The sequence below is a fragment of the Columba livia genome, chromosome 1, assembly GCF_036013475.1.
Source record: "Columba livia isolate bColLiv1 breed racing homer chromosome 1, bColLiv1.pat.W.v2, whole genome shotgun sequence".
In the NCBI taxonomy this organism is placed as follows: Eukaryota; Metazoa; Chordata; class Aves; order Columbiformes; family Columbidae; genus Columba; species Columba livia.
Window position 1 is genome coordinate 125,080,348 of NC_088602.1, and position 25,587 is coordinate 125,105,934.

General features: G+C 38.3%; 1 protein-coding gene across 8 annotated transcripts; it reads left to right on the forward strand.

Annotated features, from left to right (window-relative positions):
• Nucleotides 1-2,595: 2,595 nt before the first annotated feature.
• On the forward strand, nucleotides 2,596-21,920 carry ARL6 (ADP ribosylation factor like GTPase 6). Of its 8 annotated transcripts, none has more exons than XM_065076644.1 (9): nucleotides 2,857-2,957; nucleotides 4,453-4,546; nucleotides 5,995-6,145; nucleotides 8,862-8,923; nucleotides 10,668-10,736; nucleotides 13,197-13,291; nucleotides 17,050-17,179; nucleotides 18,534-18,589; nucleotides 21,085-21,920. In XM_065076644.1, exons 3-9 carry the CDS (start codon nucleotides 6,023-6,025, stop codon nucleotides 21,108-21,110), a joined length of 561 nt encoding a protein of 186 aa, XP_064932716.1. In that variant the 5' UTR covers nucleotides 2,857-2,957; nucleotides 4,453-4,546; nucleotides 5,995-6,022; the 3' UTR covers nucleotides 21,111-21,920. The 8 variants fall into 8 exon arrangements, with proteins under 8 accessions (XP_064932730.1, XP_064932700.1, XP_064932676.1 ...); XM_065076613.1 differs by having other exon boundaries at nucleotides 2,888-2,957; nucleotides 8,862-8,926; XM_065076658.1 differs by lacking the exons at nucleotides 2,857-2,957; nucleotides 4,453-4,546 and adding an exon at nucleotides 2,596-2,708.
• The last annotated feature ends 3,667 nt before the right edge of the window (nucleotides 21,921-25,587 follow it).

Here is a 25,587-nt window from a genome sequence, read left to right on the forward strand (position 1 = left end):
GCACTCTCTCCTTCTTCAGAAACACAGGGAATCTGAATTTTAAACAGATCTCAATGTGCTATTAAGATTCTGCAGTACCGTTCAAGCTCCTTATGGTGGTTCACTGAGCCATGCAACTCTTTTCATGCAAGTCCTTCTCTAGTGTTTTTCCAAACTCTCACTGACAAATGCAGTCTTATAACTGATCGTATTATGTAAATAATGCCAGGCCAATACACAGTGATTCACAAAGAAGTAAATGCCATCTACAGTAATCAGACCCTACCTCAGAAAGTTTATAATTAGCCTTTCATTTCTTAACATCATATGCATCCAATACATAACCAAACAGAAGCATATATAGATTATTAGGAAATGAATGTCTGATGTCCACAGTCCATTACATCCTGCATATTTTACATGGGAAGAGCTTTCTTGCTAGGGACCATCAGGTTTAACATGGTGTCTATGATGAAGAATGAATATTGCATTTTAGATATGGTTACAGAAATGCCTCTACCATTCTTTCTTCTTTGTTGAGTTTAGAGCTAGTTCTTAGATGCAGACTGATTTCAGTATAAAAAGTAGGAGACAACACCCTCCCCTAACACAGACTTACCCCACAACCCAATTCATTTTTAGAAAGTGCTTCAACCCAGAATTTCACTGTGAGATTTATGCTACTTGCTTTTCCTTTAATGACTCATAATGTCACTATGAGGGAATCTCATATTTTAATCAGAACCTTTCTGGGTATAGGGAAATCATGATTGCAATTTACCTCAAACCTTTAATAATAATTAAAGCAACAATGAGAATTAGAAAGCCAAGCAATAGACAAAATGCTTGTAGGTTTTTTTTATTTTTTGAAGTTTAACGACAAGTGCATTTTAACTGGGAGCTTCTGACTTAAGATTTTTAGTAGCGAGAACTGTCCACATTGCTATCAAACAGTTATTTCCACTTCTCTGCCCATGGCAGAAGGTGAGGTAGCAGACTGAAAGCTATGTTCAGCATAGGTTAAACTACATTAGAGTTTTTCAAAACGGGGGTGAAGCTCCATGAAGGAAAATTGCTTCTTCAAGCCAAGGAGCTGTACAGACCTCCCTGTGAGAAGCAGAGGCAGAACTGTGCACTCTACCCCTCACTCATTGCTTATCTTTGTTCAGAAGTGAAGGGCAAACCCAAAGATACACTTAAAATCTGGAATTATGGGAATTATCAGACTGCAGTGAGGAGAGTGGAAGGGACCGAGTTGTTCCAGCTCGTTGGCTTGCACTGCAGGCCCATGAGGGATGTGTATGGAACAGCATGCTGAGCTCTTCCTTGCCTCAACTTCTGCTTGGCCATGTAGGGTCTTATTAGGGTCTGCAGTGTTGGATACTGAGCTGGGCACAGGGAATGGTATAGGAATCTTTTCCATCCTATGAGTACTTCCACAGAGGTGTGAGAGTGAGGAAAACTCATGCTCCTGTTCCAAGTAAAAAACAGGATGAGTCTTTTCTGCATTTGATACCTGCAGCAGCATAGCAAGTCACAGCATGCGCTTTCACAGAATTGAGAACAACTTTGGCAGCTAAGTTTAAGTATATGGTAGAAAAGAGACTGGGTTTTAGTTTATATCTGGTTCTGTGTGGAGCTCATTTAAAGAACAGCATTGCCAGCCGGGCGAGTGAGGTGACTGTCCCTCTCTGCTCTGCACTGGTACGGCCTCACCTGGAGCACTGTGTGCAGTTCTGAGTGCCACGGGATAAAAAGTAGCTAAGTTACTGGAGAGTGGCCAGAAGAGGGCTACGTAATTGGTGATTTGGAGAGAAAGCCATATGAGGAGCAGCTAAAGTCTCTGGGTTTGTTCAGCCTGGAGGAGACTGAGAGACCTCATGGTGGCTACAGCTTCCTCACAAGGGAAGGAGGAAGGGCAAGTACTGATCTCTTCTCTCTGGTGACCAGTGACAGAACCCGAGGCAATGGCACAAGATGTGCCAGGGGAGGTTTAGGTTGGACATGAGGAAAAGGTTCTTCCCCCAGAGGGTGGTGGAGCACTGGAACAGGCTCCCCAGGGAGGTGTCACGGCCCCAAGCCTGACAGTGTTCAAGAAGAGACTGGACAACACCCTCAGACACATGGTGTGAACTGTGGGGTTGTCCTGTGCAGGGACAGGAGCTGGACTCGATGATCCTCTTGAGTCCCTTCCAATTCAAGACAACCTAAGTAGTTTAAGGTTTGTACAGCAGACGTAGAACCCACCTAACCAAACTGCGCTACACAGCAAAAAATTACCAAAGTGTATTTCTAGGCACTGTGTCCGGTTTAAACAAGCTGCCCCCTCCCCAAACCCCAGTTGCTGTAATTACCTAAAGCGCCAGCTGGGCGTGACATTTTCCCTGAACATTTGTGCTCCAGCAAACTGCCCGCGGCAGGAACAGGAGCTACTATGGACACAGAATCACACATAGAACCACGGAATGTTAAGAGACTGGAACGGACACCCTTGGTGCTGGTTTTTATTGGGCTTTTTCTTCACAAGAAGCTTTATCTGACCGAACGCTCCTGCCTCAGCTGTGCTAGAGAAGCAGACGGGTGGGGATAAAAACACCCAGGGACGCAAAGCATGACGGACTCGAACGCGGTTCGTAGGCGTGATCAGCCTGCGACGCCGGCCCGGTGTACCAGACAGGCGCCCGGGCACAGCTGACACAAGAACACGCAGAACTGTCGGAGATGATGAGGTTCCCGAGCCGGGGCTCCGGGAGCGACCCGGGCAGAGCCCGCCAGACCCCGCCGCCGCCCCTCAACCCCGCCGGCGGCCGCCGGGCCGGTACCGTCGCCGGAAGAGACGGGGCTCCTGGGGGCGGGGAGGCGGAGCAACGCCTCGACAGGGCAGGGATTGGTTGGGGCGGGGTGGCGGTTTCCTCGGCAACGGCGCAGGCGGCAGCGGTTCGTGGCGGCCGGGCCCGGCCGACTTCTCCCGGGCCGAGGTCGGTGCTGCGGCCGCGGGGAGGGCGGGAGCCGAAGTTGTGGGGTGCTGCCTGGGCCTGACCTCCTGTGGGGTATCGTGTGCGGGAGCCGTGCCCCACCCTGGGCGAGGGGACTCGCACCCGCTGCCTTTTGTCGCCCTGTCCGGGGCGTGAGCCCCCGCTACGAGGGGTGCTGCCCAGGGGTCTCGGCGGCGGGAAGTGAAGCCCCGTCCGTCCTCCTGGCAGCGGTGAGGAGCCCAGTCGCCCGGGGGCTTCCCGGCTGTGGTTCCCGGCGCTGCCGGGGTCGTGCTGGGCCCTGGCTCCCTGCCCGCTCACCCCGAGTGCGGTGGGATTCGGGAGTCCTGAAAAAAAAAAAAAAGAAAAAAAAAAAAGAAACTGTATCTAGAGTTTTAAATGATGCTAATCTGAAAGGGTTTCCTGTGCCTGGCTCGGACAGCCTTGGTATCTCAACGTTTACGTTTGGGCGATCCACGTTAATTAAATGGGCTTAGAGCAGGGGTGTCCAACTCATTTACTCCGAGGGCCACATCAGCCTCGCCGTTGCCTTTTATATAAGGATTTATAAATATCTACATTTATACAGTCCTAAAATTACATTCGGCCCTTTGAAGGCAACCGCCAGGCTGTTGAGGCCCCGGGTGAAAACGAGTTGGACACCCCTGACTTAGAGTGGCGTTCAGTTTGGAAGGGACCTCTGCAGGCCACCTACTCCACTCAAAAACGCAAAGCTGCGATATGTACTAATGTATCACTCTCCAGATTGTCGCTTTCAGCTCAGCGTGCTGATAACTGGAGCAGCGTGTTGCGATCACTTGCTGGGCAGCCCCTAGAGAGAGGCAACCGTGTGTGCCCGGGCACCTCTCGGGGAGTGTCCCTGGAGCTGTGCTGCTCGCCCCGGGCCCGCTGCCTGGCAGCGGCTCCCCACCTCTCTAAACGCTTTACATGACTGGTTTATCTTGGAGAGTTTTGCAGCCTGGGTACTCAGGACAAGCGTTAATCTCTCATGCCTCGGACAGGCTTACAGTTCTCAGTAAAGCTTTATGGACTCTGATAACAAGTTCTTGGACAAAACTTTTAATAATTTGAGTACCTGTCTAGCCTGTGGTATATAGCATTGTAGACTAAATATCAGCTGTCAAAAAAAGGAACTTGTGTCAGCTCTAACTGCTGTAACTCTTCACAACTGAGGAAAATAATGAGAGAAGATGGGCAGGGCAAGAAGTCAGGGATACTTTTTCCCCATTATATTCTTAATAATGACTTTGCCAACTGTTATGAAAAAATTACTGCAAAAAATGGCTGTAATTAAAATGTTTCTAGAACTGTTGTCAAAGTATGTGTATTTAGGCTTTGGGGTTTAAAAGTAAATCCCTAGAAATATCTTTTAAGTGCTTGCATTTTCTCCTTTTCTATTTTAAGTGTACCTGTAAGGGGTTTTTTGACCTTATTGTCTAGAGTAGGGCTTTCAAACTCATTTTCACATTTTTTTATACAGTCCTAAAATTACATTGGTCCCTTTGAAGGCAACTGTGAGGCTCATGTGGCCCCCCGTGAAAATGAGTTTGATGCCGCTGGTCTAGAGTATGCAGGTAAGGATCTTGATTGGACTAGAAAGTAATGCATTTTGGAGCAGGGTTTTGTCAGGTTAATTTGATAATGAACAGTAAGCCTTTATCTGCTTTCAGAGTAGTATGTATATTAAAAAAGGAGTGGGGCATAAAACATGGAGAGTAAGAAGAAAAAGCTTTTTTGTTGTTTTTTTCTTTTTTGTCTGAAGGAATTGCTATACCTCATGTTGGACCTGTTTTAATCTGGTGACAACTCTGTGTAGCTGTTACACACACAGGCACTCTGTAGATGGCTACCAGTCTTGAATCAAAATGCACTAGATAGAGATTTTAAAAGGACATGTATTAAAAAATTAGAAAAATACATTGTAAACAATGGTGATGGCTTACGTGACTTCATTAAATTCAAAGATTTAAAAGTTATTTCTATTAAAATGCAGTTAATCATCCTTTTGTAATCAGTTAATGAAGAAGTGAAAACAAATATTTGTCATTGGTCTTTTTTCCTCTTCCTCATTCTGCCATGATTTTCTCCAGGTAATTAAGATCACAATCTAAGTTGGCCAGTGCTGTGTGTTTTTTCTTTATTATGAGGAAAAAACAGCCTTCACCACTCCACAGAATTCCTCTGACATTAATTAAATGCTTTATTATTGAATGTATCACAAATATTTCAGCTGTCTGATTGCTGAAATACAAGGGTTATCCTCTTTGCAGAGTGTGTTCAGCCAGGTACCACAAGGGAACACGTATTGTAAGCTCCTGCGAATATGCTGCTGTCAGGTAACTTCAGTCGGTGTCTGGGCAGGAGTAGGAGTTTGGCATCTACCTGAGGTGTGGGTGAATGTTATGGTGTCTGGTTTTGTGTCTGTTGGATCTATTATATTCAGTTTCTATTTGTAGTGAATTAGTTCCTAATTATACGCGTTAATGTCAACAAAGCCTATTACAATTAGAGTTTGAATCGAATTGACAGAGGGTACTTTGTTTGCTTTGGGGTTCAGTAAATCACATAGCAGGTGCTGAAGAAGGGAAATACTGTTTTGCTGTGTCATCTAAATTATGATGACTGACTGGACTACTGACAATTTGAAGCAAAATGTAATGGTCTTCCCTTTTTTCGGTTTGGTGGAAGGTAAGGGGGTGTTGCAGTTGTGCTCCTGATTGGACTGCTCAGAATGATGGCAACGTTGCTACCCAGTGAATCAAGGACATTGCATTATATAGACAGGGCTATAAACGGCCAATCTACTTTTGTATCAAGGCCTCTTCGCCATAATCAGCTTACACTCCATTTGCTTAGTGTACCAAGGAAACCTGCTGTGACAGTGTTTGTATGGTGTCTTATTCACACTGTCCTTTTAAAAGTTTAAGGACTGTTAGTCCCATGCCCACCTACTGTGCTAGCGCTGCCGTACATGTTGAGCTTTTTCAACGGCTCTCTCCTTCTCTGATTTTCTGAACAACAGGTGATCCCTGTGTACTTGAGCCAGAATTATGGGATTGTTTGACAAGCTAGCGGGATGGCTTGGGCTGAAGAAAAAGGAAGTTCACGTTTTGTGCCTTGGCTTGGACAATAGCGGCAAAACAACTATCATAAATAAACTTAAACCTTCAAATGTAAGTAGCCTATTTAGTACACGGTTGATGTTTTTACTGCAGAGCTGCTGTTTGTTTAAACTAGTTTTGCATGCTGTTGTACTAAATGTTACTATGGAAAAGATGTGAAGAGATTTTTGATTTAGTATAGTTAAACAAATCTGTTTTAAGAGTTTCCAACTAACTGAAACTAAATATAAGCACCCATGTGCATATTATGAAAACATTTCCCAAAAAAACTGTCAATGTGGCACGTTTTTTCTAAGATCACATAATAAGGAAGGGTTTCTGATGGCTGAAATCAGGATCTGAAACAGTTTTCATAAGTCACTTAAATAATTGCTACAGGATTGCAGTTACAAGTGATGTGTCAAACATTTGGGATTAATACAGTTGTATAGGAATTTGTACTTCTCTAAATTTATCATGTTTATTTTAATCTCTTCCTGAAAACTAGTAAGTATATAATAAATAATAAAATAGGAAATAACAAAGGGGTAATGGGATCAAGCTGGAACACAAGAGGTTCCACTTAAATTTGAGAAGAAACTTCTTCTCAGTAAGGGTGCCAGAGCACTGGAACAGGCTGCCCAGGGAGGTTGTGGAGTCTCCTTCTCTGGAGACATTCAAAACCCACCTGGACATGTTCCTGTGTGACCTCACCTAGGCGTTCCTGCTCCAGCAGGGGGATTGGACTAGATGATCTTTTGAGGTCCCTTCCAATCCCAAACATACTGTGATACTGTGATACTGTGAAATAATGTGAAGATGCACACAGTGGTGACTTAAGCATTTTTAAAGAACAATACCATTAAAAATAAGTAGCATTTATACTTAAAGTCCATTAATCCAGAGAAAAGTGTTTCAGGCCACTAAGAGTGCATATTATTCTGAGCAAAATTTAAAGCAGGATTACCTTGTTTCTAGATATGTTTACAGAACAGAAATAGATGAATTTTAGTTGGCATGTGCAAAGCCAGAGGCTTGTGCTTCTTGGTTATATGCATCTTTTGCATCAGGACACAGCTTTTGGTTTTTATTTTCCATTGAAGTTTTCCTGAAGAGTACCACTGCACATTGTTTAAAAAATGCAACATGGTAAAGAGTCTGCTACTCTTCCATTCCTGGCAATTATTCTTCCACTGAAAACTAAATAGATTTATAAAGAAAGACTATGAAGTGCTTACTATCTGCTGCCAATCATTTTGAGGAAATGCTAAAATTTGTACCAGCCAAATTATGTATCTGACTAATTTTTGAGACATTTGTTGTAGCAGGATTTTTTTGTCATGCCTTAAGCACTAAAGGATTCCTAACTAAAGTTTAACACAGACTTCAAGATTTATCACAATAATAGGTATCAGAGAAGGTGCAAAAAGAATCACACAAGTAGAATAAATAGAATTTGTTTGCTTTACTGTAATCGTATAATGAGAATTTACTTCTGAATGTTTTTATTTAATGTGATGCTTTGCATCGCATATGGGTACCTTTGCGTATAACTCGTGTAAGTCCTATCCTTGCAGGACATGACATTCTTTAATGTGCAACAAATGTAATGAGATCAGAATTGATGAATTTGTTTTTAGTAAGTTCAATGGACAGATGATTTTGGGCTCTAGATCAACCCAGTCTTCTTAAGAAGAACTGCTACTTTGCCTTGGAAGCAATGTATTAGATGTCTGGCAAAAACAGGTGTTTTTCCATCTGTTTGCAGTTGTTTCTTCTGGGCTTGATAAATCCATTTGAAATAAATGTTAAAGAAATAACACCTCTTCTACTCTGCACAAATTTTCCCTTGGTGACAGGAACTGCTGGCTGAACTGTTTATGATGGTGGAATGCCCTTTTCATATTGAAGCTGCAGGTGAACAAGCTAAGCTTGCTTCCGCTGTATGCAAGGAGTCAACTGCTTATAGTTTTTTTTTTAATAAGGGGCTCTAGAAAGTCTGTAAAAGGATTGCATGTCACTTTCCCAGACAGCTCAAAAGGAATGTGACCTTCTTCCCTGCTCAGTATCAATGCTTCTTAAAGGAGCTATTCTGTTGTACCAACTTAGCTGGTAAGTTCCTTGGCTAGCTCAGCAGTAAACCTGGTTATCAGACTGATCTATTAATAATGCTTTATGTTTTGGCTGTTCCTCTGTGGTAAATGGTGATTTCTTCCAGTGGTCTGGTAGTTTGGATAGAGTTATGCTGAGGCCATTGTGTAATGTCTGCTGTATAATTCCCGAAGTCAAATAGGCTCCTCCAGCCTGTGGATAGAAGCTGGGGATATGGCCAGTCTACTATTTTGATAGAACTATACCCTCTTTTATCTGATAGGCTTGGGGTATTGTGTAGACTTGTTTGGGTTCACATTGTGATTTCCAAAGTGCACAAATATTGTGAACTTTGACCTCAAGTCATAATCTTCAAGCTATTATCTTCCATCTTAACCTGTGTACTTTTTATTTCATAGGCAATATCCACCCATACTAATAATAGTAAGCAGAGACTAATGTAAAGGGTAGAATCTAACTCTTAAGGCTAAAATGTCTTCAACTTCAATGCATTCACTGTATTTCCTAGAAAATATAAACCCCTGATGTTTTGAATTTAGGAACTTTTTCAGTATAAAGCATCTAATTTTGTAGAAAGTCTTTGTTTTGCACAGTTTGGGGAAAAATAGATCTGTAATGTATTCATGTTTCAAATATATTTCTAACTTGATTGTAAAATTTGTACTTTCTTTTAAAGGCTCAGACTCAGGACATCGTTCCAACAATAGGATTCAGTATAGAGAAATTCAAGACATCAAGGTAGTAGTTTCTTTCATTTTCTCCATTTAGCACTAGTAATTAATATACAATAGTTGGACTTAATTACCTCTTTCACTTGCATGTATAATGTGTGGTGGTATAATGACATGACATGCAGTTTGCTCAAATGCTGCAGTACCTAGGAGTCCTAATCATGTTCCAGGACTGACAGTGTTAGCATATATTCTGTATATTTTGTGCTGTTATAAAACTGTGTTTGAGAACAAACACACAAACCCAACACAAAACATACACAAAAAATGCCCAACACAAAACAAAAAAAAAACCACAGTTTTGCAATAGTGTGCATAAGCATCTTATTTCTGTCTGTTAAGAATTTTTAGAATAGAGTGCTGTTACAGACTTGAGGAGAGACATTTGCTTAGATGGTAACCTATATTCCATTAAGCACTCTCACTGGAGGAAGTCTGAAGAGATTGCAGTCTAATCTCATTAAATGAAAGATGGTGCCTACAATCATAGCAATGTAAAGATGGCAGGGGCAAAGGTCAGGAAAAGGAGGAAGAAATCATTATTTGAATGAAGGCTAAGATTGAAGAATGTTGTGAGACGAAGATATTTTAAGGAGGTAACATTAGATGCTATTTTATTATTATGTAACCTTCACAACATGTTTTTAATGGGTGCAGTCGTTCTTGAAAACATGCAGCATGCCCCACTGGATGACGAGAGGTCTGTAAGAAAATTGTTTCTTCCTTGAGCTGACATGTGGGATTGATAGGTTTCATATTTTTATAGGAGGCTCAACAACCGCATTCTGTCTCAGTAAAGCACATAAGACAGGTTTAGGATTTGGCTGTGTGAGAATGTGAATCTATTTATATTGCTTTCCTTTATTCTGATCCTGTAGTAAGAGAGAAGACCTGCAAATGCACCATGTAGAATGACTAAAAACCAAAACAAAAAACTCCAAAACTGTATTAATCTATTGTTACAATCAAAATATTGTTTGGGGTTGCTACTAACTTTATACGTGGCAGAGCAGCTGGTGTAGAATCAGATGATGCCTAGATATAGAGCTGAAAGGATGTTTGGAGAGCTTCCTTGTCTAAACCTCCTGATTTTGGTATGGCTTCTACTTGGGGAACTATTTGGGACTACTCGAATCAGGAAAGCCTAATAAGGAATTCGGTGTTGCCTCTGTAGACATTTCAGGAGTGGATCAGAATTTTTCATAATGTTCTTTAAGTTGACTTGCTATATTTAGCATTTGGGTGAAATATCAAAGTTGCAAAGACTACCCTTTGTAGCTCTGTCATCTGAGGTAACCTGTTATTACAGGAATGGAATTTTTGTTTCTGAAGGTAGAATTATGGCGTTTTTTGGGGTTTTTTTAAGCCTTTTATTTTGCATACAGAAGCCTTTGGATGCTATTGGTGCCTGTCTAGGGACAGAGTTTAAGACAGGCTATGGTTTTTAAGTAATGGCTTGTCTGAATTTCATTTATTCAACATTATAAATAATATTCAATACTAACATGATAAAAAAGAGAGGCTGAATGGGATCTTATTTGGTATTTGATTTAACTTTTTATAATTGGTTTAGTTTTTATTCAGAGAATAAACACATTTTCCATTGTGAAATATTTCTATAAGATGGCAAAACTGGGTAGATAGAGTAACCGGAGTTTCTTTGGGAATCTTTTCCAGGGTAGCAAATAAAATAGTTTGAGTTTGGATTTTGTTCTTTGTTTCTGTGCCTCATACAGTTCTTTTCTTTGCAGTTTGTCTTTTACAGTGTTTGATATGTCAGGTCAAGGGAGATACAGAAACCTCTGGGAACATTACTACAAGTAAGCCTGTCACTTATTTTAAAGCATTGTTGTTCATACTAGCTGTTGTGTATGTTATTTAAACAGAAATATGATAGTACCTAGTGGCTAGAAATTATTCAGAGAAGACTTACACCTGGTGTTTGGGAAGGTCATTCTGGATAAATACAACTTTTCTTTCCATTCTAAAAAATGAAAATATTTATATTTTTGTTAATCAGCATCCTTTTGGGGTCTTGTTGACTCAAAGACTGAGGGAGCTTACTGGAGGTGGAATTTAAATGTTGAAAACAGAAAAAAACAATCCTGTAAGAAAGGACAGAGATGAGTTAAGTTTCCTGTTTTTCTATTCTTGTGTAGTTAAGTGACTTAAGTGCCAAAAGGTAGTGGCTGATGGCTGAGATTTTTAGAGGCGAGGGAAATTAACCTCAAAGAGTAAGACACATGTAACTAAAAATTTGACCAAGTATTCTTAGATATTATTATTAAACAGGATATTCTATTCACTGTACTTCATAACACTATGGTAGCCTTATTGGTAATAGGCACAATTTTCTGTTTTTCTAGCTTCTAATGAAATGTGAATCTTCATTTAAATTTTCTCATGGTTATTTTGTAATACCTGCTGCTGATCTAAATAAGGTGAACCATAGTAAACAACACAGAAATAGCTTGGAGAAATAGAACAGATAAATTCTGAACATTATAATATTGATTAAATATTAGTATTTAATGTGATAGAGCTTAAAGTAGTCTTTAATTGAGGATTAACACTTTATCTCCTTTCTGTGCAAAATGTTTTAGCAATTTGAAAACTTGTTATGTGGGTAGGAGATCTTCGTTGTTAAAGTGTGTTAGACTTATGTCTCCCAAAACTTTTGGATTTCAATAACTAATGCCCTTAGGCTGCTCTCAGAATGCTAGCCGAGTGCTTCATAAGTAAGTAATCTTTCTGACTGCTGTGTTTAACACAGTAACTTATCCCTTGTGTTGCATAAACTGCTTTTCTCCTCTTAACAGTAAGGGAAGTTTCTTAGGTGACGCTGACAGAGAAATATGTGGTTGTATCCACCTCTGTTCCTGATCTGGTACAGTAGTCATGTATTTAAGATTAACTTCTAAGAATAATATAACTGTTCAGTTTATAAAGTTAAGGAAGATACAATTTTGCAAGAATTGCAAAATGGCAATCCAATCTGATGAATTATTTGTGTCTAAGCAGTTGCTTCAGAGTACTTGAAGTACTTTTCTTTCGTTTGAAGCTATCTTCTAGGATGTCCTCAAAGTACACTTGTCTTAAATGTAAACTGATGTTGTGTCCCTATTACTGTTACTTGTTTTTGAAGTTATTTTTGATAGTAAATACATGCTGGGACTTTTGATTCCTCTAGGGAAAAAAAACCAACAAAACAACAACAACAAAAACCAACCAAACAAACAACAACAAAAAAAAAGAAAACAACAAAACACACACACAAAAAACACCACAAAACCTGAAAAATACCTAAGCATTCTCAGCTAATAAGGAAAACCTTTATTTGCTGTTAAAGTTCTACTGTGCTTCAGAAAAGAATGGGCCTTCTCATACAATCTGAGGTTGGTCAAGTTATTTCTGGTTTTCAGTAGGTCTAGGACTGTTTCTTATCAAAATACGAAGGTAGATGGTGCTAGAGAGTGAACAATGTAATGGTGTCTCCGAGAAACCTAAAACGAAGGAGAACTGAATACTGCATTCAAATGTAAATTAACAATACTTCTTGTGGGTGTTTATAAATGTTCATCTGAATTGGTCAGACTGTATTTTTCTTTCAAATGAATTTCAATAAATGAAACATCAAGTCTTAAAATATCACTAATATCCTGAAATAGGAGTTGAACAGCATGTATGCATGTTGTGATTGTGGTCATATTGCTAGCAAAAAATCTTAATGATTTGAAATAGTTGAAAGTTTATACCTGTTTTTCGAAACAAAAAAAAGATCCTGTTTATGCAGACTTTTATAAAAGTTAGATTAATCTGCATATGCTTAGTTGTTAAACAGCTTTGGAAACAGTTTTTTCTAAAAAGGTACCTGACCTTTCTCTACATAAACTTGGTTTAGTGTAGGAAATAAATAATTTCTACAAAAAACATGTCTGTCTGACTGCACTGTCGGAATAGCAGTTGGTTACATTTTCAAAGTTCATTTTTCAGCCTCAGTATGAAGCTTTTCTGAAGGGTCTGTGTAGATGGAACCTTGTATAAGTTGTGCAGCTAACAACCTCATGTCAAAAAAAAAAAAGAGAAATGCAGGTTACTAAAAGGTTGAATTTCAGAAATAAGACTGGATTCAAATGTTAATGGTAAATAACAAGAACAAAAATTAGAGGGGAAAAAATCAGTTTTGTTTGCTTTTTATTGGTGTTTCTTCTGAAGTCTTTTCTTAATGACAGTTTAAGAGAACCTATGATTTACCTCTTTGCTCTTTTTATGTTATGCAGAGAAGGCCAAGCCATTATTTTTGTTATTGATAGCAGTGACAAATTAAGAATGGTTGTGGCCAAAGAAGAACTTAACACTCTTCTGAATCATCCAGGTAAGGAGGCTTTTTTCCCCTTCTGTCTCCATATTTGTTATGTTGTCTTAAGGAAACCCTTCTTATTTGACACATTCTGCATTCTGAGTACTTTACAAGTATGGTAGCCATTCATGAATACCGGAACACTAATAGTCTTCACTAAGTTTGGGGTTTTTTTAATGCCTATTCACATTTGCAAACTGATCATACTTCAGTTGCCTACGAAGACTTGGATTGGTCTCTCATTAATCAATATAGAGCACAAGGTGCATTGTTTGAGGAAAAATAGACTTGGACACTTTTGAAGCTGGATACACTTTATATGATGACAAACACATACAAAAAAGAATCTCCCTGTCCGTTTTTTCGATTAAAACAGCTAATTCCTGTAGCATTACTTTTAATTTCTTTTCTTCATCTTTGTAATATTTCTTGTTATTGCACTTCATAAATAAGGATGGATAATTATACCAGTCAGTTCCAATTGCCTATAAAAGGATACATGGAATAGAAGAGAATATGAGACAACTCATGATTGTGGGGTTAGGTTTAGGGTGTTTGTTTTGGGTTTTTTTACACGAGGGGACACATTTTAAATTAAGTTCTGAGATCAACCAATACTTTGCATCTTTCCTCTTCCATATAGCCAGCATTATTGGAATCTTTTTGTAAGCAATTTTAACTTTGATTTTGAGCACTTTAGTTAGTTGCTCTGATTAACCAGACTATAAAACTACATGCGTAAAATTTAGAAGTGAAATAATCCTGTATTTTCTTATTTATTTATTAAGCTTGTAGAGTCTTAAGGGCTCACCATGCTGAAAGTAAGAAATGAGAAGCTGACTTGCGTTTCTAACCCATGAAAGGGGCAATTATGTTACTATGTTTTTGTTTTCCATGCAGACTGCATACAATAGATTAGTTCTTCAACCAAAAAGCTGTAGTAGAGTGTATGTGAGCTGATTGGGCCCTCCTAATTCCATGTTCAAGGGTATGGGCCACTTCAAATGCAGATGGTGAAAAGACAGTCTTGCAAAGGTCAAAGGAGAGGATGAGCTGAACCAGAGGCTGCAGGTGGATTATTTAGAAACCAGGAAGCTTTGTACCAAAGGTATTAACCACAGTAAAAGGTGATTCCATTGGTAAAATGGAAACTATATAGGACCAAGGGTGGGAGGTAAAGCCTGCTGTACTAAGTTACTGGTTTATTAGAAGGCAAAAGGGTGAAAATGTCGAAACTGAGGAGATGCAAGATTAGGTGGGACTTTTCATGTAGGCATTAATAGGTTATTAATGCTGATCTAGCAGGTCAGTGCTGTTCAGTTGATGATGTGTTTGTGTCTTCTAGTTCTGAGAGATCACAACACTGTGACCACCTAGTACATTCCCTAGAACCAGGAAAGGGCAGTTTTGTATTTCTGATTTGAGGGAGCTTAGGTCAAATGCAGCAAGAGTGTTCTGTTGTATTGCTTTGGATTTTGATAGGTCACATCTAAGAGAACCAAAGAGAATAAAAAGTTCTTCTAGTGGTAATGTTTGATAAAAGTAGCTATTATCTGAATCAATTTATAACAGGTTTACTATATCAATATTTTCGTTTGTATTATTATTCTGCTTTTCTTCCTGCATACCCTACTTTCTCCATATCTATGCTTCTGCCTTTGTGAACCTCCTAGACTGGTTTAAATTTACATGTTTATTTAAGGTTTAAATGGATGCAGCATAACAACCTTGAATCAACTCCTGCCTTTGAAAATCTTAGCAATCCTTCAGTAAAACAGTTCCCTCTCTTTTTCTCAGAGTTTACCTGAGGTTTTCTGGTGAAAGGGAATGTGTAATGTGAAGCATCAATGGGGTTAGAAGTTATACTATCTGGGAAATTTTTATGAATCAGAACTATAAATTATTTTTACTTATGTAGTGGACAATGCACTCTACAAATACGGGCTTGTTTAATGATCACTGTTATCATGTTGTTTTTTTTTTTAGCAAGATTCATTCTTCAGCATTTTGCAAGACGATAGTCATAGATTACTTGTTTAGATATTAACTTTTGGGTCACTTGACCTCAAGCACATGCTTCTAAAATAAAATGAAATTTCTAGAAATTTGAATTACTTGTATAAAACTACACATCATGCATTTCCAGTGTACGGTTGATTATTTTTTAATACGTTATAACTACTTGCAACTAGGAAATATTAGCTTTCCATTAATAACCGTAAAAAACATAGCAGGGGGAAATACTGCATAATAGGAAATAATGTCATAAGGTGGGAAATAATCTAAGTATCTGCAACCATTGGTTTATTTAGCAAACATATTTAAATATACATTTATGAGTCTATGTGGGTAGGTTGTGCCACTTTTAAATTGCTTTAAAAAAACACTGAAAATTCCTTTATTAACTTGGCTCTTTGCATATGTGATGTCAACTAATTTTTGTGGTTTTAATGTATTCATGACCTGCAACCTGTGGGTAGCAGGGTTCATTGAATTATACTATAGATTAGTGTAGAAATTTCAGTCAGGACAGAAAAGCTATTCAACTATGCAATCGAAAGAGAGTTGTAATTACATTCTTTTCTTGTATTTTGAGGCCTTTGATTTGTGTTAGAGGATGTCAGAGTAAAACACAGCTCCAGTAGAGTAAATTGTTGTGAAAATTGTCAGCATTTCGGTCAGCACTCATGATCTCTGAGTAGGCTGGCAATAGTGTTATCTCCACTGATTTTGTGGAAATGTTCCATAGAGGATTTAAAAAGAACACAGCTGAGGAGATTGGAACCACTTCAGCATTGACAGTTTTGGGGTTTTCTTTTTTTGTTTCCCTACTTAAGCAGGGGCCAGGTAGCTTATATTTGAAGCTCTTAAATACTTAGTTTATTTCCTCTGTGAAATAAGCTTTTGTTTTTACTATTTTAAAAAAAGCCTGTATAGCAATTTTCATCATTGGGAGGTTTTAAGTTCTTTTCCTGTCAGGAATTGATTGATAGACTCAATTTTAGATTTTCTCTAATCCTGTAACTCACCCTTTGTTTAAATAATGTGAAAAATTCTTAGAGCTGGTAATGTTTCAGGACCTCTACATCTGCGAGGCTGAGGAGAATATACTTGGTTTCCTTCTCAATGACTCGCTAGTCGTCGTGGTAATCAGAGAGGCTTATGCTTTTACATGTTTAAGTGTGCCAGAAATTGTCAGGCTACTTGTTTTTGTCTGTAATTCTCACTGCTAGCTGAGAAGAGCTTCTATAAAAGAAGTCTTTGTTCAAATTAAGGTAGGATAAGGGACGTCCAGGCGTGTGCATTTTTTTTTCCTATTTTATGGATTCATGGATGTTTTCCAGGATACTAAAAGGTAATTCAGACTACCCTTATGCAACTGCTGTTGTGAGGATATGAATGAACACAAATAATTTTTCTGTGTTTCATACATCCAGTCTTCAGTAAGCAGAGATGTTTAGTATTTGTAGGCAGTTTGCTCTCCTGTTCCTCAGCTTCACTAGCAATATATACCTACAGTTTTAAATGTATGTATAAGGTTAGTGGTAGAGGGGGTGGAAGATCCCAAAGCCTGCCAGAAATTTTGAGTGTTCTTGAAGCACGAATCAGAGGCCACATGCCCCAACAGTCTGCATCTTGGTAGGATACAACCTTCAGAGAAGTGCAGTTACAGGTGAGTAAACTATCTTCTTGTATTTTTTGTAGCTTATTACCTGCAGAGATTAATAAGTGTTGCATGATGTCATGATAGTTTTACTTCTGCTCATGCCTAGATGTTAAGCACCGTCGACTGCCCATTCTCTTCTTTGCTAACAAGATGGACCTCAGGGATGCAATATCATCTGTGAAAGTATCTCAGTTATTGTCATTAGAAAACATCAAAGACAAGCCCTGGCATATCTGGTAAATTTCCCTTTTTATTTCTACCCTTGTATTTGTATTAATTTCTACATTCAAATTTTAGTTCTGTCATGCCACTCAATATTATATAACAAACTAGATCAGATAAAATGCTGTGATACCACATGTGGAAACAGTAGTAACATTACAATACCTACTATGAAACTTGTTTTAAAGGCACAGTGCATTCATGTAGACTGTGATTTGAAAATTTTCAGAATAGAACTATTACACAAATAATTAAATGGAGGACTTGCAGTGAAATCAGAAAGCAGCTTTCTTATCAGAAGAATAGCTGCTGTTATTTTTTTCTGGGAAATTGCGTAGAATTGTTATCAGAGTTCTTCTGCTAGTGTGCCTTGCAGGTTTCAGAATATCGACAATAAAACCTTTAGAATTTTTTCCACTCTGCAGATACTTTAGTAAACTACTGTTGAAAGGCCCCTTAGTAAACTGTTCTTGTGTGAACTCAGAGTGACATTGTACTCTCATTGTACCCTGTGATATTTGAGGCGGTTTTTTAGTTATAGGAGTTAGTGTCTGTCTTTCTGAAGGATGTACGTTTTCAAATCCTCAGATATTATAAATAAATATGAAAGCAGCAGCTAAATGCTGCTGAAAACCACAATTTTCATTTTAGGCCTTTTAACATTAAACTTGGGGTGTTGTTTTGGGCTTTTTGTTGTAGAAATTACACTGATGAATTGCCAAGCTACTTGAAAGATAATTTTATAGCTAACCTCAGTAACAGTCCACATTCACTGTGGTGCTAGTTTTTGTAAGCTGCACAATGAGGGGCCTTTAAAGAGTTACACCCTTGTGATTCAAAGGGTAGATTTACACTGTTCCCAGTGTAGCTTAATCTTAATATACATTAACAGACACTCCTAGGCTGGCTGTTGCCATGATCTATTTAGGCACTATACTTTCTTTCTCCAGTACTCCCAACATCCTCACTGTATACAGGAACTGAGTGGGTGGAGGAAAGGTGCTGCTTCATTGCTGTTGTTGTAAACAGTAGACATATCTTTTATACCATTTTCTGAGGGAGTTAGATATCTATGTGGAGGTACTGCAGAACAATGTGGCTGCCTTGTGTCGGAGCTCTTCCAGAATGCCTCATGTTCTAGGGATGATTCCTCTGCCTTGAAACTGGAAATAAAATAGATCATATCTTGAAATGGTGTTTCCATATTGGGAAGATATCTAGAATATGTCATTTGAGAAGCTGCCTTCTCCATGTGAAGGAAACTGTACTTGATGCTACTTTGTAATTCTATAAATTACAGGTATAGCAATGGCTCCTCTAAAACTGGTATTTTCACAATGTTTTCATAACTTTGTTTGTTTCTTTCAGTGCCAGTGATGCTCTTAAAGGAGAAGGATTACAAGAAGGTGTGGATTGGCTCCAAGGTATATCATATGCAATTCTCTTGCTCTATTTCATTCTGTTAAACTTTTTCATTTTATAAGGTTTTTCCCTTATTATTTCCTTTGTTTTCTTTCTGTCCACTTCTGCTGTCAGATCAAATTACACAGTGAGTACTAATGCTCTGTCTCATATTTGCCTTTCATTTACCTCCTCAATGTACATTAAAAGACCATGTCAGTTTCTCTGACAAAAGTGTGTGCTATGAAATGTTAATGCATACCCTTGCAAACAGTGGAACACCATTTCTTGTAGACAATAACGATGCCAGGTGCTTCTGAACTTCAGTTTATTATTGTGGTAGTTCAGTTTTTTCTTTCATTTATTCTTCCTGTCTGAGTTTTACGTATCTTAATATTATGTCTCAGGAAATGGTGAATAAGCAGGCTAGAAAAATAAGCAAAGTACACAGACAAATCCACTAGTTTTGATTATTCAGTTCTTTAATCTAGAGCCAAAATAAGAACAGCTTACGTTATAATGATATAGCATACACAGACATTCTCAGCTACATAAAAAAAGTATCAGATCCATCTTAGATGATGTTTTACATATACAGATTAATGACAAACTTGGTATGGATGCTGTTTATCCTTCTGTTGTACGTTTGTAAGGATCTAGTCTCTTTCCTCCTCCGGTATACTGCTATATGTATAGAATAGTGATGTGTGGTATTGTTTTGGCAGACTCATCCTAATTTTCCCTCCCTAATTTACCATGCTTACATTGTGAGTGTATTAGGTAGCGTAGTAGAGTGAGAACCTGCAAGACAGTGTCTCTGTCCCGGGGCATTCTGTGCTGTGGCAGCTGCACAATGTCAGCAATGCTCCAGGGGTGGTGCCACTGATTGCATTTCCTTCAAAATGCAGCTGCATTATATATCTCCACTTATCTGTGGATACCAGACTGTCGTTTCCAATTAGAATCCTTACTGCTCATTAGAATGAGATGGCTTATTTTGCTGTGTTATTACAGACTACAGGAACATTTGGTCATGTTTTCTGAGGAAGGGATACTAGCCAATAATTTATCTTTACAAAGAGATTTACTACTCTACAGAAGAAAAGCAGTACATCCTCCACCATCCTACCGTAGAGAGAGAGATTCCAAATCACATTACTTCCTAGTTTCAGATATCATTCTGGTTTTGTAATATTTTGCTGTGATTTTCTGCTTGTCTTTGAGAAACTTTCTAAGTTTTGACCCAAATTTTGAGTTGATGGTTTTGTACATAGCTTTGAGCTACTTAAAAGGATGTCAAATGCTTGTCTAATTATTTTCTGACAAAATATTGATGCTGTGTATGTAGATTTTTAAGCACAGTAAGCAGGTGCTTCTGCTGTCACTCACATAGCTATTCACTTCATAGCTATTCACTTCTCATGGGTTGTTAAACTTGATTTTCTGAGCTGAAAATCGATGGGCTTTATCTAAAAGAATTGCCTTTAACTCCCTGGCTCAGTGTCCTCAGAAGCTTAAGAGGAGTTGGGTTTAAACTGTTGTTTCCTAAGCACATGCAGTTTGGCAATTACACTTTTATTGGGTGAAGACTTCGATATTAAAAGAAATTTTTTACTGTGATTCTCCTGATCATTCCTAGACCACTTGAGGGTCTCTATGGCACTTGAGGGTGCCATAAAATTCAGTGAAGGAAATGACACCTAGTTAGTGAATGCACAGTTCTTGTCAACAGCCATGCTTCCTTATCTACCTTTTGCAGACCCATTACAGGTAGTTCACAGGTTTGAGGAGAGAGAGGCAGGAGATTTTGCCTTTTTTCCCTAGAGAAGGCCAAGTTTGCATATTTCCCCATTTTGTAATGGGTTACTATTGCAACCAACACATCTTCAGTAGAGTGAAACTAACCTGTCTCACAACAGTCTAAACTGAGCTCACATTCCCTATTAGTGGGGAAAATTGTGCTGATTTCCACAATTTGCAGTGGGGATGCAGTATATTTTTGCTAACTATAAGGCAATGTCTGAAGTGAATTTAGAAGTGGCAGTCGGGCAGCAGTGTGAAGAAGTGTGGCTGTTCATAGCAAAGAAGTTTTCATGAGAGTTATTAAAAACCAAACTTTAAATCACTTGCTGTTGGGGAGTTAGTTCATGTTTACTTATGTGGAAGCTGAAATGTGTAGAAGGAATTGAAATATGTACTTCATAACTTCCAGGCCTTAGTCTCATCAAAGTTGCCTTATAACCCTGAAAAAGATGAGAACTGAATTATGTGGAAGAGTCTTCCCATTTAATTAGCAACATTCAGGGAAAGCAACTTGGCTGTGGAGGAATTTCAGAAGTGGATGAGAGAGCAAATTGAAAACAGCTCTCTAACTGCACTGTCCCCCATTATTGTAACTGCACCAAAATATCTATGGGTGTAGTTCTGTAACCTGGACATGCTGGGTTATGTTTTCAAAAAGCAAAATACAGCAAGAATTAATCTTACTTGTGTTAAGACTGTTTCTTTTTATTAACAGATCAGATCCAAGCAACGAAGACATGAGAGATAAATAAAAGATGGATGGCATTCTTTTACAAACTTTGTCAGTAGGTGTATGAGCTCCTTGGAAAGAAAGAATGATTTAAAGAAAAGGAATGGTTCAGCTAAAATACACCGTGTTGATTCACGTCCTTTTAGTATCTCTTCCAAGAAAACTGAATGTAGGCAACATAGCACTTCAGGTATGCACACTGATGAATTAAATGGAATCTTATGACCGGAGAGCATATTTTTTAAAAAAAAATTTGTGTTAACAATAAACATCTGCATTCGTTTGAGTTTTAGGATGTAATTAACCATCAGGAAATGCCTTCTGTTTTGGGGGGGACACCTTTTGACCAAATGGGAATATTTATTTTCCTAAGAAGGAATAATCAGCACTTCCTGAAATACAGCTGCATGAGATACCTCCTGATTTTAGGTGCCCATTTTTTAGGTATTCCTGCAATTTTTTAATTGTAAATTTTGATGTTGGGATTTTAGTAGCCATCTACAACAGGCTACTGCAAGAACATTTTGACTTCAGTGTATTCAGTGTATTTGTTACAGATGATTGCAGATGTTTTTAAGGAACTGCTTTTAATGAAATGTTGTTAATTGGTTTTGTGATATGTCATGGTTATATTTGCATTCCCATCAATAAAACTTCAAATACACAACATGCCATGGTTTGGGCTTTTTAACTTAAATATGTTCATTGATGGTCTGTACATGTTAGAGATTTTTGTTTTCCTGTTAGTTTCATTTGGAATTTGTCCATTTTCCAATGGAAATAGCACTGTATACTGTAATAAAATGGTATCTCTTTTGCCAGGCTGCTTTTTTTTATTTGCATATCTTTGTTACACTTTCTAATAAACTAGGCTGTTCTTCCAGATATTTGAGGAATATATGGTTGAAAGTTATATTTTGGAAACACAGTTAAGACAGTTCACTAATTTACTAGATCATTAATATGAAATGTATCTTACACCTCTGTGTATAGTAACTGGTTTACTGTCAAGAATAATTTTTAATAAACTTTCTGACTTCAAAGATGTACCATAGGTAACAAATTAAGCCAATGCCAAGAACTTTGTGTCATGCCACCTCTTCCCCTTTAATCCCTTCTCCCTTATCCAAGAAACAAGCAGACTGGCACTGGGAAGGCTGAAGACTGTATTAAACTGAGTGATTAGCTGATTCCTGTGGGAGATGTGATATGTAGGTCTTCCAAAAGCTTTTTTTTCCTCCCTTATTAGCATATAAAACACACAGATGTTCTGTAAGCATGCCTTCTAGAGCTCACTTAATAAAGGAATATTTGGAGCCAAGGGACCTGCCTGAAATGGTAGAACAGTTAAATGTACTTTCAGTTATTATTAAACAGTTAAAATTAACTCCAATGCTTTGCTAGAGGGAATGAAGTCTTACTGTAAAAATTCTTTGTTACAGGATGCCATAATTCTGACGGATCAGTTTGTCATGAAAGTATTCATCTTTCATGTCTCTTTCTGTGACATCTTTGGCCCTATGTCAACTCTGAATCTCAATATCTATACAAAAGTAAATGCAAAGGAGGAAAAATCATGTAGCATTCTGAAATGTTTTCCTAACTGAATTATGGGTCAGATAATTTTCTGGTTTACTTTGCATTGGATAATTTGGTAACAAAAATAATACTGGAAACAAATTTTGCTGAGTATAAGTATTTCATAATTTTTGTTCACTTATATGGCTTATTTAAATGAAACATTTAAGTTGGCATTATTTTTTTTTCTACCAAAGAAAATCTAAGTTTTTACATAAAGTCTATGTGCATTTCTGACTTTCTTGAATAATCTGGACCTTGATGACTTTATGATTATTTTTGTTGTTTATGTTGGACTAGCGAAGTACTATGTTTACCTTATGGATTGCATTTACTATAATGGGAAGCTGTTTGAACCTGCTGCTTTGTTCTTCCACCCACAAATCTGAGGAAAGTACCATATTGTTTTTACTTTTTGCTTTCTGATGTGGTTAGTAAGACCTTTTTGAAAACAGCAGTTATGTTGACTACTGTTCCCCTTCTTTTCTTGTTTTGTTTGTTTTACTGCTCTTCTTCAGGAGCTCTTTCTGTTCCTCTCCTACCAGGACACTGGGCTGGATGGAGACCTGTTGGAAGGTGTGGGAATGGGGACAGCCCTGTTTGTTTTCGGGGGTTTTTTTTCCCCTCCATTTTTACTTCAGCCGTTACTTGTCTCTCTCTTGTAGAACATTTTTGATGGTTCTTTAAACATAAAACTGTTGCAGAGATGTCTTCATGTTCACTCCTCCTCGCCCCCATGGTTCACAGGCATTGGTCCATAACATACACAGTTGTTACAGCCTTGAGCTGCTCTAATAATGTTGAATTTGGTACAAAAAAATCACATTGCACAATGGATCTGTGCAAAAAGGCTGCTTTGGAGTCCTTTTCTGAGGGCTCAGTGGCTGCTGGTCTTCAATGCTGTTCTCCCATTACATTTAGGATGTTAAAATTAATTAGAGTAATGAGTTCTACCTGAGTGCTCCAAAATAATGTGCATGTATGAGTTCATTGCACTTTAAAGGCAAAGCAGACAAGTGCTTTTGGAGGTTTAAATGACACTTGCAGAATATTCCCTTTTTCTCCATGTTGCTGTAGGTGTATGCGTTAAATGGGAACTTGATAGGCAACGGAGTGACTGAAAGAGACGCAGTCTGGTCTTGACACCCCACTGCCCAGGGAAGTGGTTGTCGCCATTCCTGGAGGTGTTTGAGACATATAGATGAAGTTCTTATGGAAGTGGTTAGAGGTGGACCTGGCAGTGTTAGGTTAATGGTTGGACTCGACCATCTTAAAAGTCTTTTCCAACCTAAATGATTTTATGATTTTATGAATGATATGTGTTGTTGCTTCTGTGCACTAAGCACACTGCATTCCTACGTATTTATGAATTTCCTTAAAATATGCCTGGTAATGCATAAGACTATAGCATTTTCAGTGAAAATCTGAGGCAAACGCTCTCACATACAAAGTACTGCCATCTACATCTCTTCTTTACAAATAGGGGCTATCAGGTAGATGTGTGAATCTCAATTCTTTCTAGCCTTGCGCCTCTGGTACTTGGGACATGAGTCCATGGGAACTTTGTGTCTAAACTCTAAGTACTTGCAGGTGTGCTGAGAGTCTCCATGGCCTGAACACTCCTGGGCAATTTTCTCTTAAACAAGTGCAGTTCTAATCTTAATCTCAGCCCTCTAACTACTATGTGCTTGTTCGTTTTTATTTACTAACATGAAAGATAAAATGCTGTGAAAGACTGGATGTAACAGCTCAGCTGCATTGCGTAGTTGTCTACAGGAAGGCATTCTGATTTGGAATGGGAATGTTGCATTTCAATGCTTCCTTAAAACAGCCATGCAACCCTCTGTCTCTGAAAGCAGCTCATCCCTTAGAAGCTCTAGGAAATAACATTGTGCTACTAATAAGAAGTAAAATCAACGGTGATTCAGGATCCTTAAAAGCAAACACTTATGCCAAAGAATACAGTTTAATCTTAAAAGTTGTGGGGTTTTTTGTTTTTTTAAGTTTTACTTGTTCAGGAAATCACTTCCCTTATTATGGATTTCTGTCAGCCATTTCCATAATTCTTTCTGGCTTACCTGATTTCTGTTTCACAGAAAACCTTACAAATCTTGCTTGTAAACTTTTTGGCTGTTCCTTTTAACTTTTGATGAGTACTGTGCTAGTGAAACTTTACAGCTCCCTCCACTGTTGTTTCTTTTGAGAAACAAAATAGCTAATGAGAGAAGGTCCAGAAGACTAGAATAAAAGAGCAAAAGAGGGGACTACTGAGAAAAGGCTTCAACCCTTCTCTTTCAGAAAAGTCAGGAAAGTTTGCTTTGAAAGGTTAATTTCGTATGCCTTTATTATTATTATTATTATTACATAGCCCATGCTTGACTGCTTAAATTGTAAAATGCACTGTTACTGTGCAAAAGTAATATTATGTGTACTAGCTAATTAGAACTTAGGACTTACAATGCTGCCTCAGAACAAATGCCAGTTTTTTTAAGTAATATTCTCTAACCATTCTGAGGCTCTGTAGCTCCTGCCACAGTAAGTTACATCATGAAAGCATCTGTGTTGGTGTGAACCAGCACTTTGTAATTAATTTACCAGTGTTAAATCAGTTGGATTGCTGCTTAATTGGTTGAATATTTCTAGCCATATGAAGTTCTTATTCTCAGAAGTACAGTGCATATGTGGTAAGGTATGGTTCTCTTTTGGTGGATGCCAGGATCTCCTCAACAAATCAGCCATGTTTACTTTTTCCACTTCTCTAATGATAGCAGGAAACCCACTCCCACTAAACTTTTTCAAAACCAATCCTTAAAATGAAAGCTAGTCTTTTAATATCTCTTGTCTTATGTCCTATGAATTGTTTATCAGAACATGAACTTAATTGTAGTACAATCATATTACTTGGTCACT

What these genes read in the sequence shown, in the direction of transcription:
- ARL6 (XM_065076628.1), top strand. Translation starts at nt 6,023, where the DNA reads ATGGGATTGTTTGACAAGCTAGCGGGATGGCTTGGGCTGAAGAAAAAG. An exon ending in CTCTGGGAACATTACTACAA is followed by an intron (nt 10,737 to 13,196) that starts GTAAGCCTGTCA and finishes TATGTTATGCAG; the next exon opens with AGAAGGCCAAGCCATTATTT. An exon ending in AGGTGTGGATTGGCTCCAAG is followed by an intron (nt 18,590 to 21,084) that starts GTATATCATATG and finishes TTTTATTAACAG; the next exon opens with ATCAGATCCAAGCAACGAAG.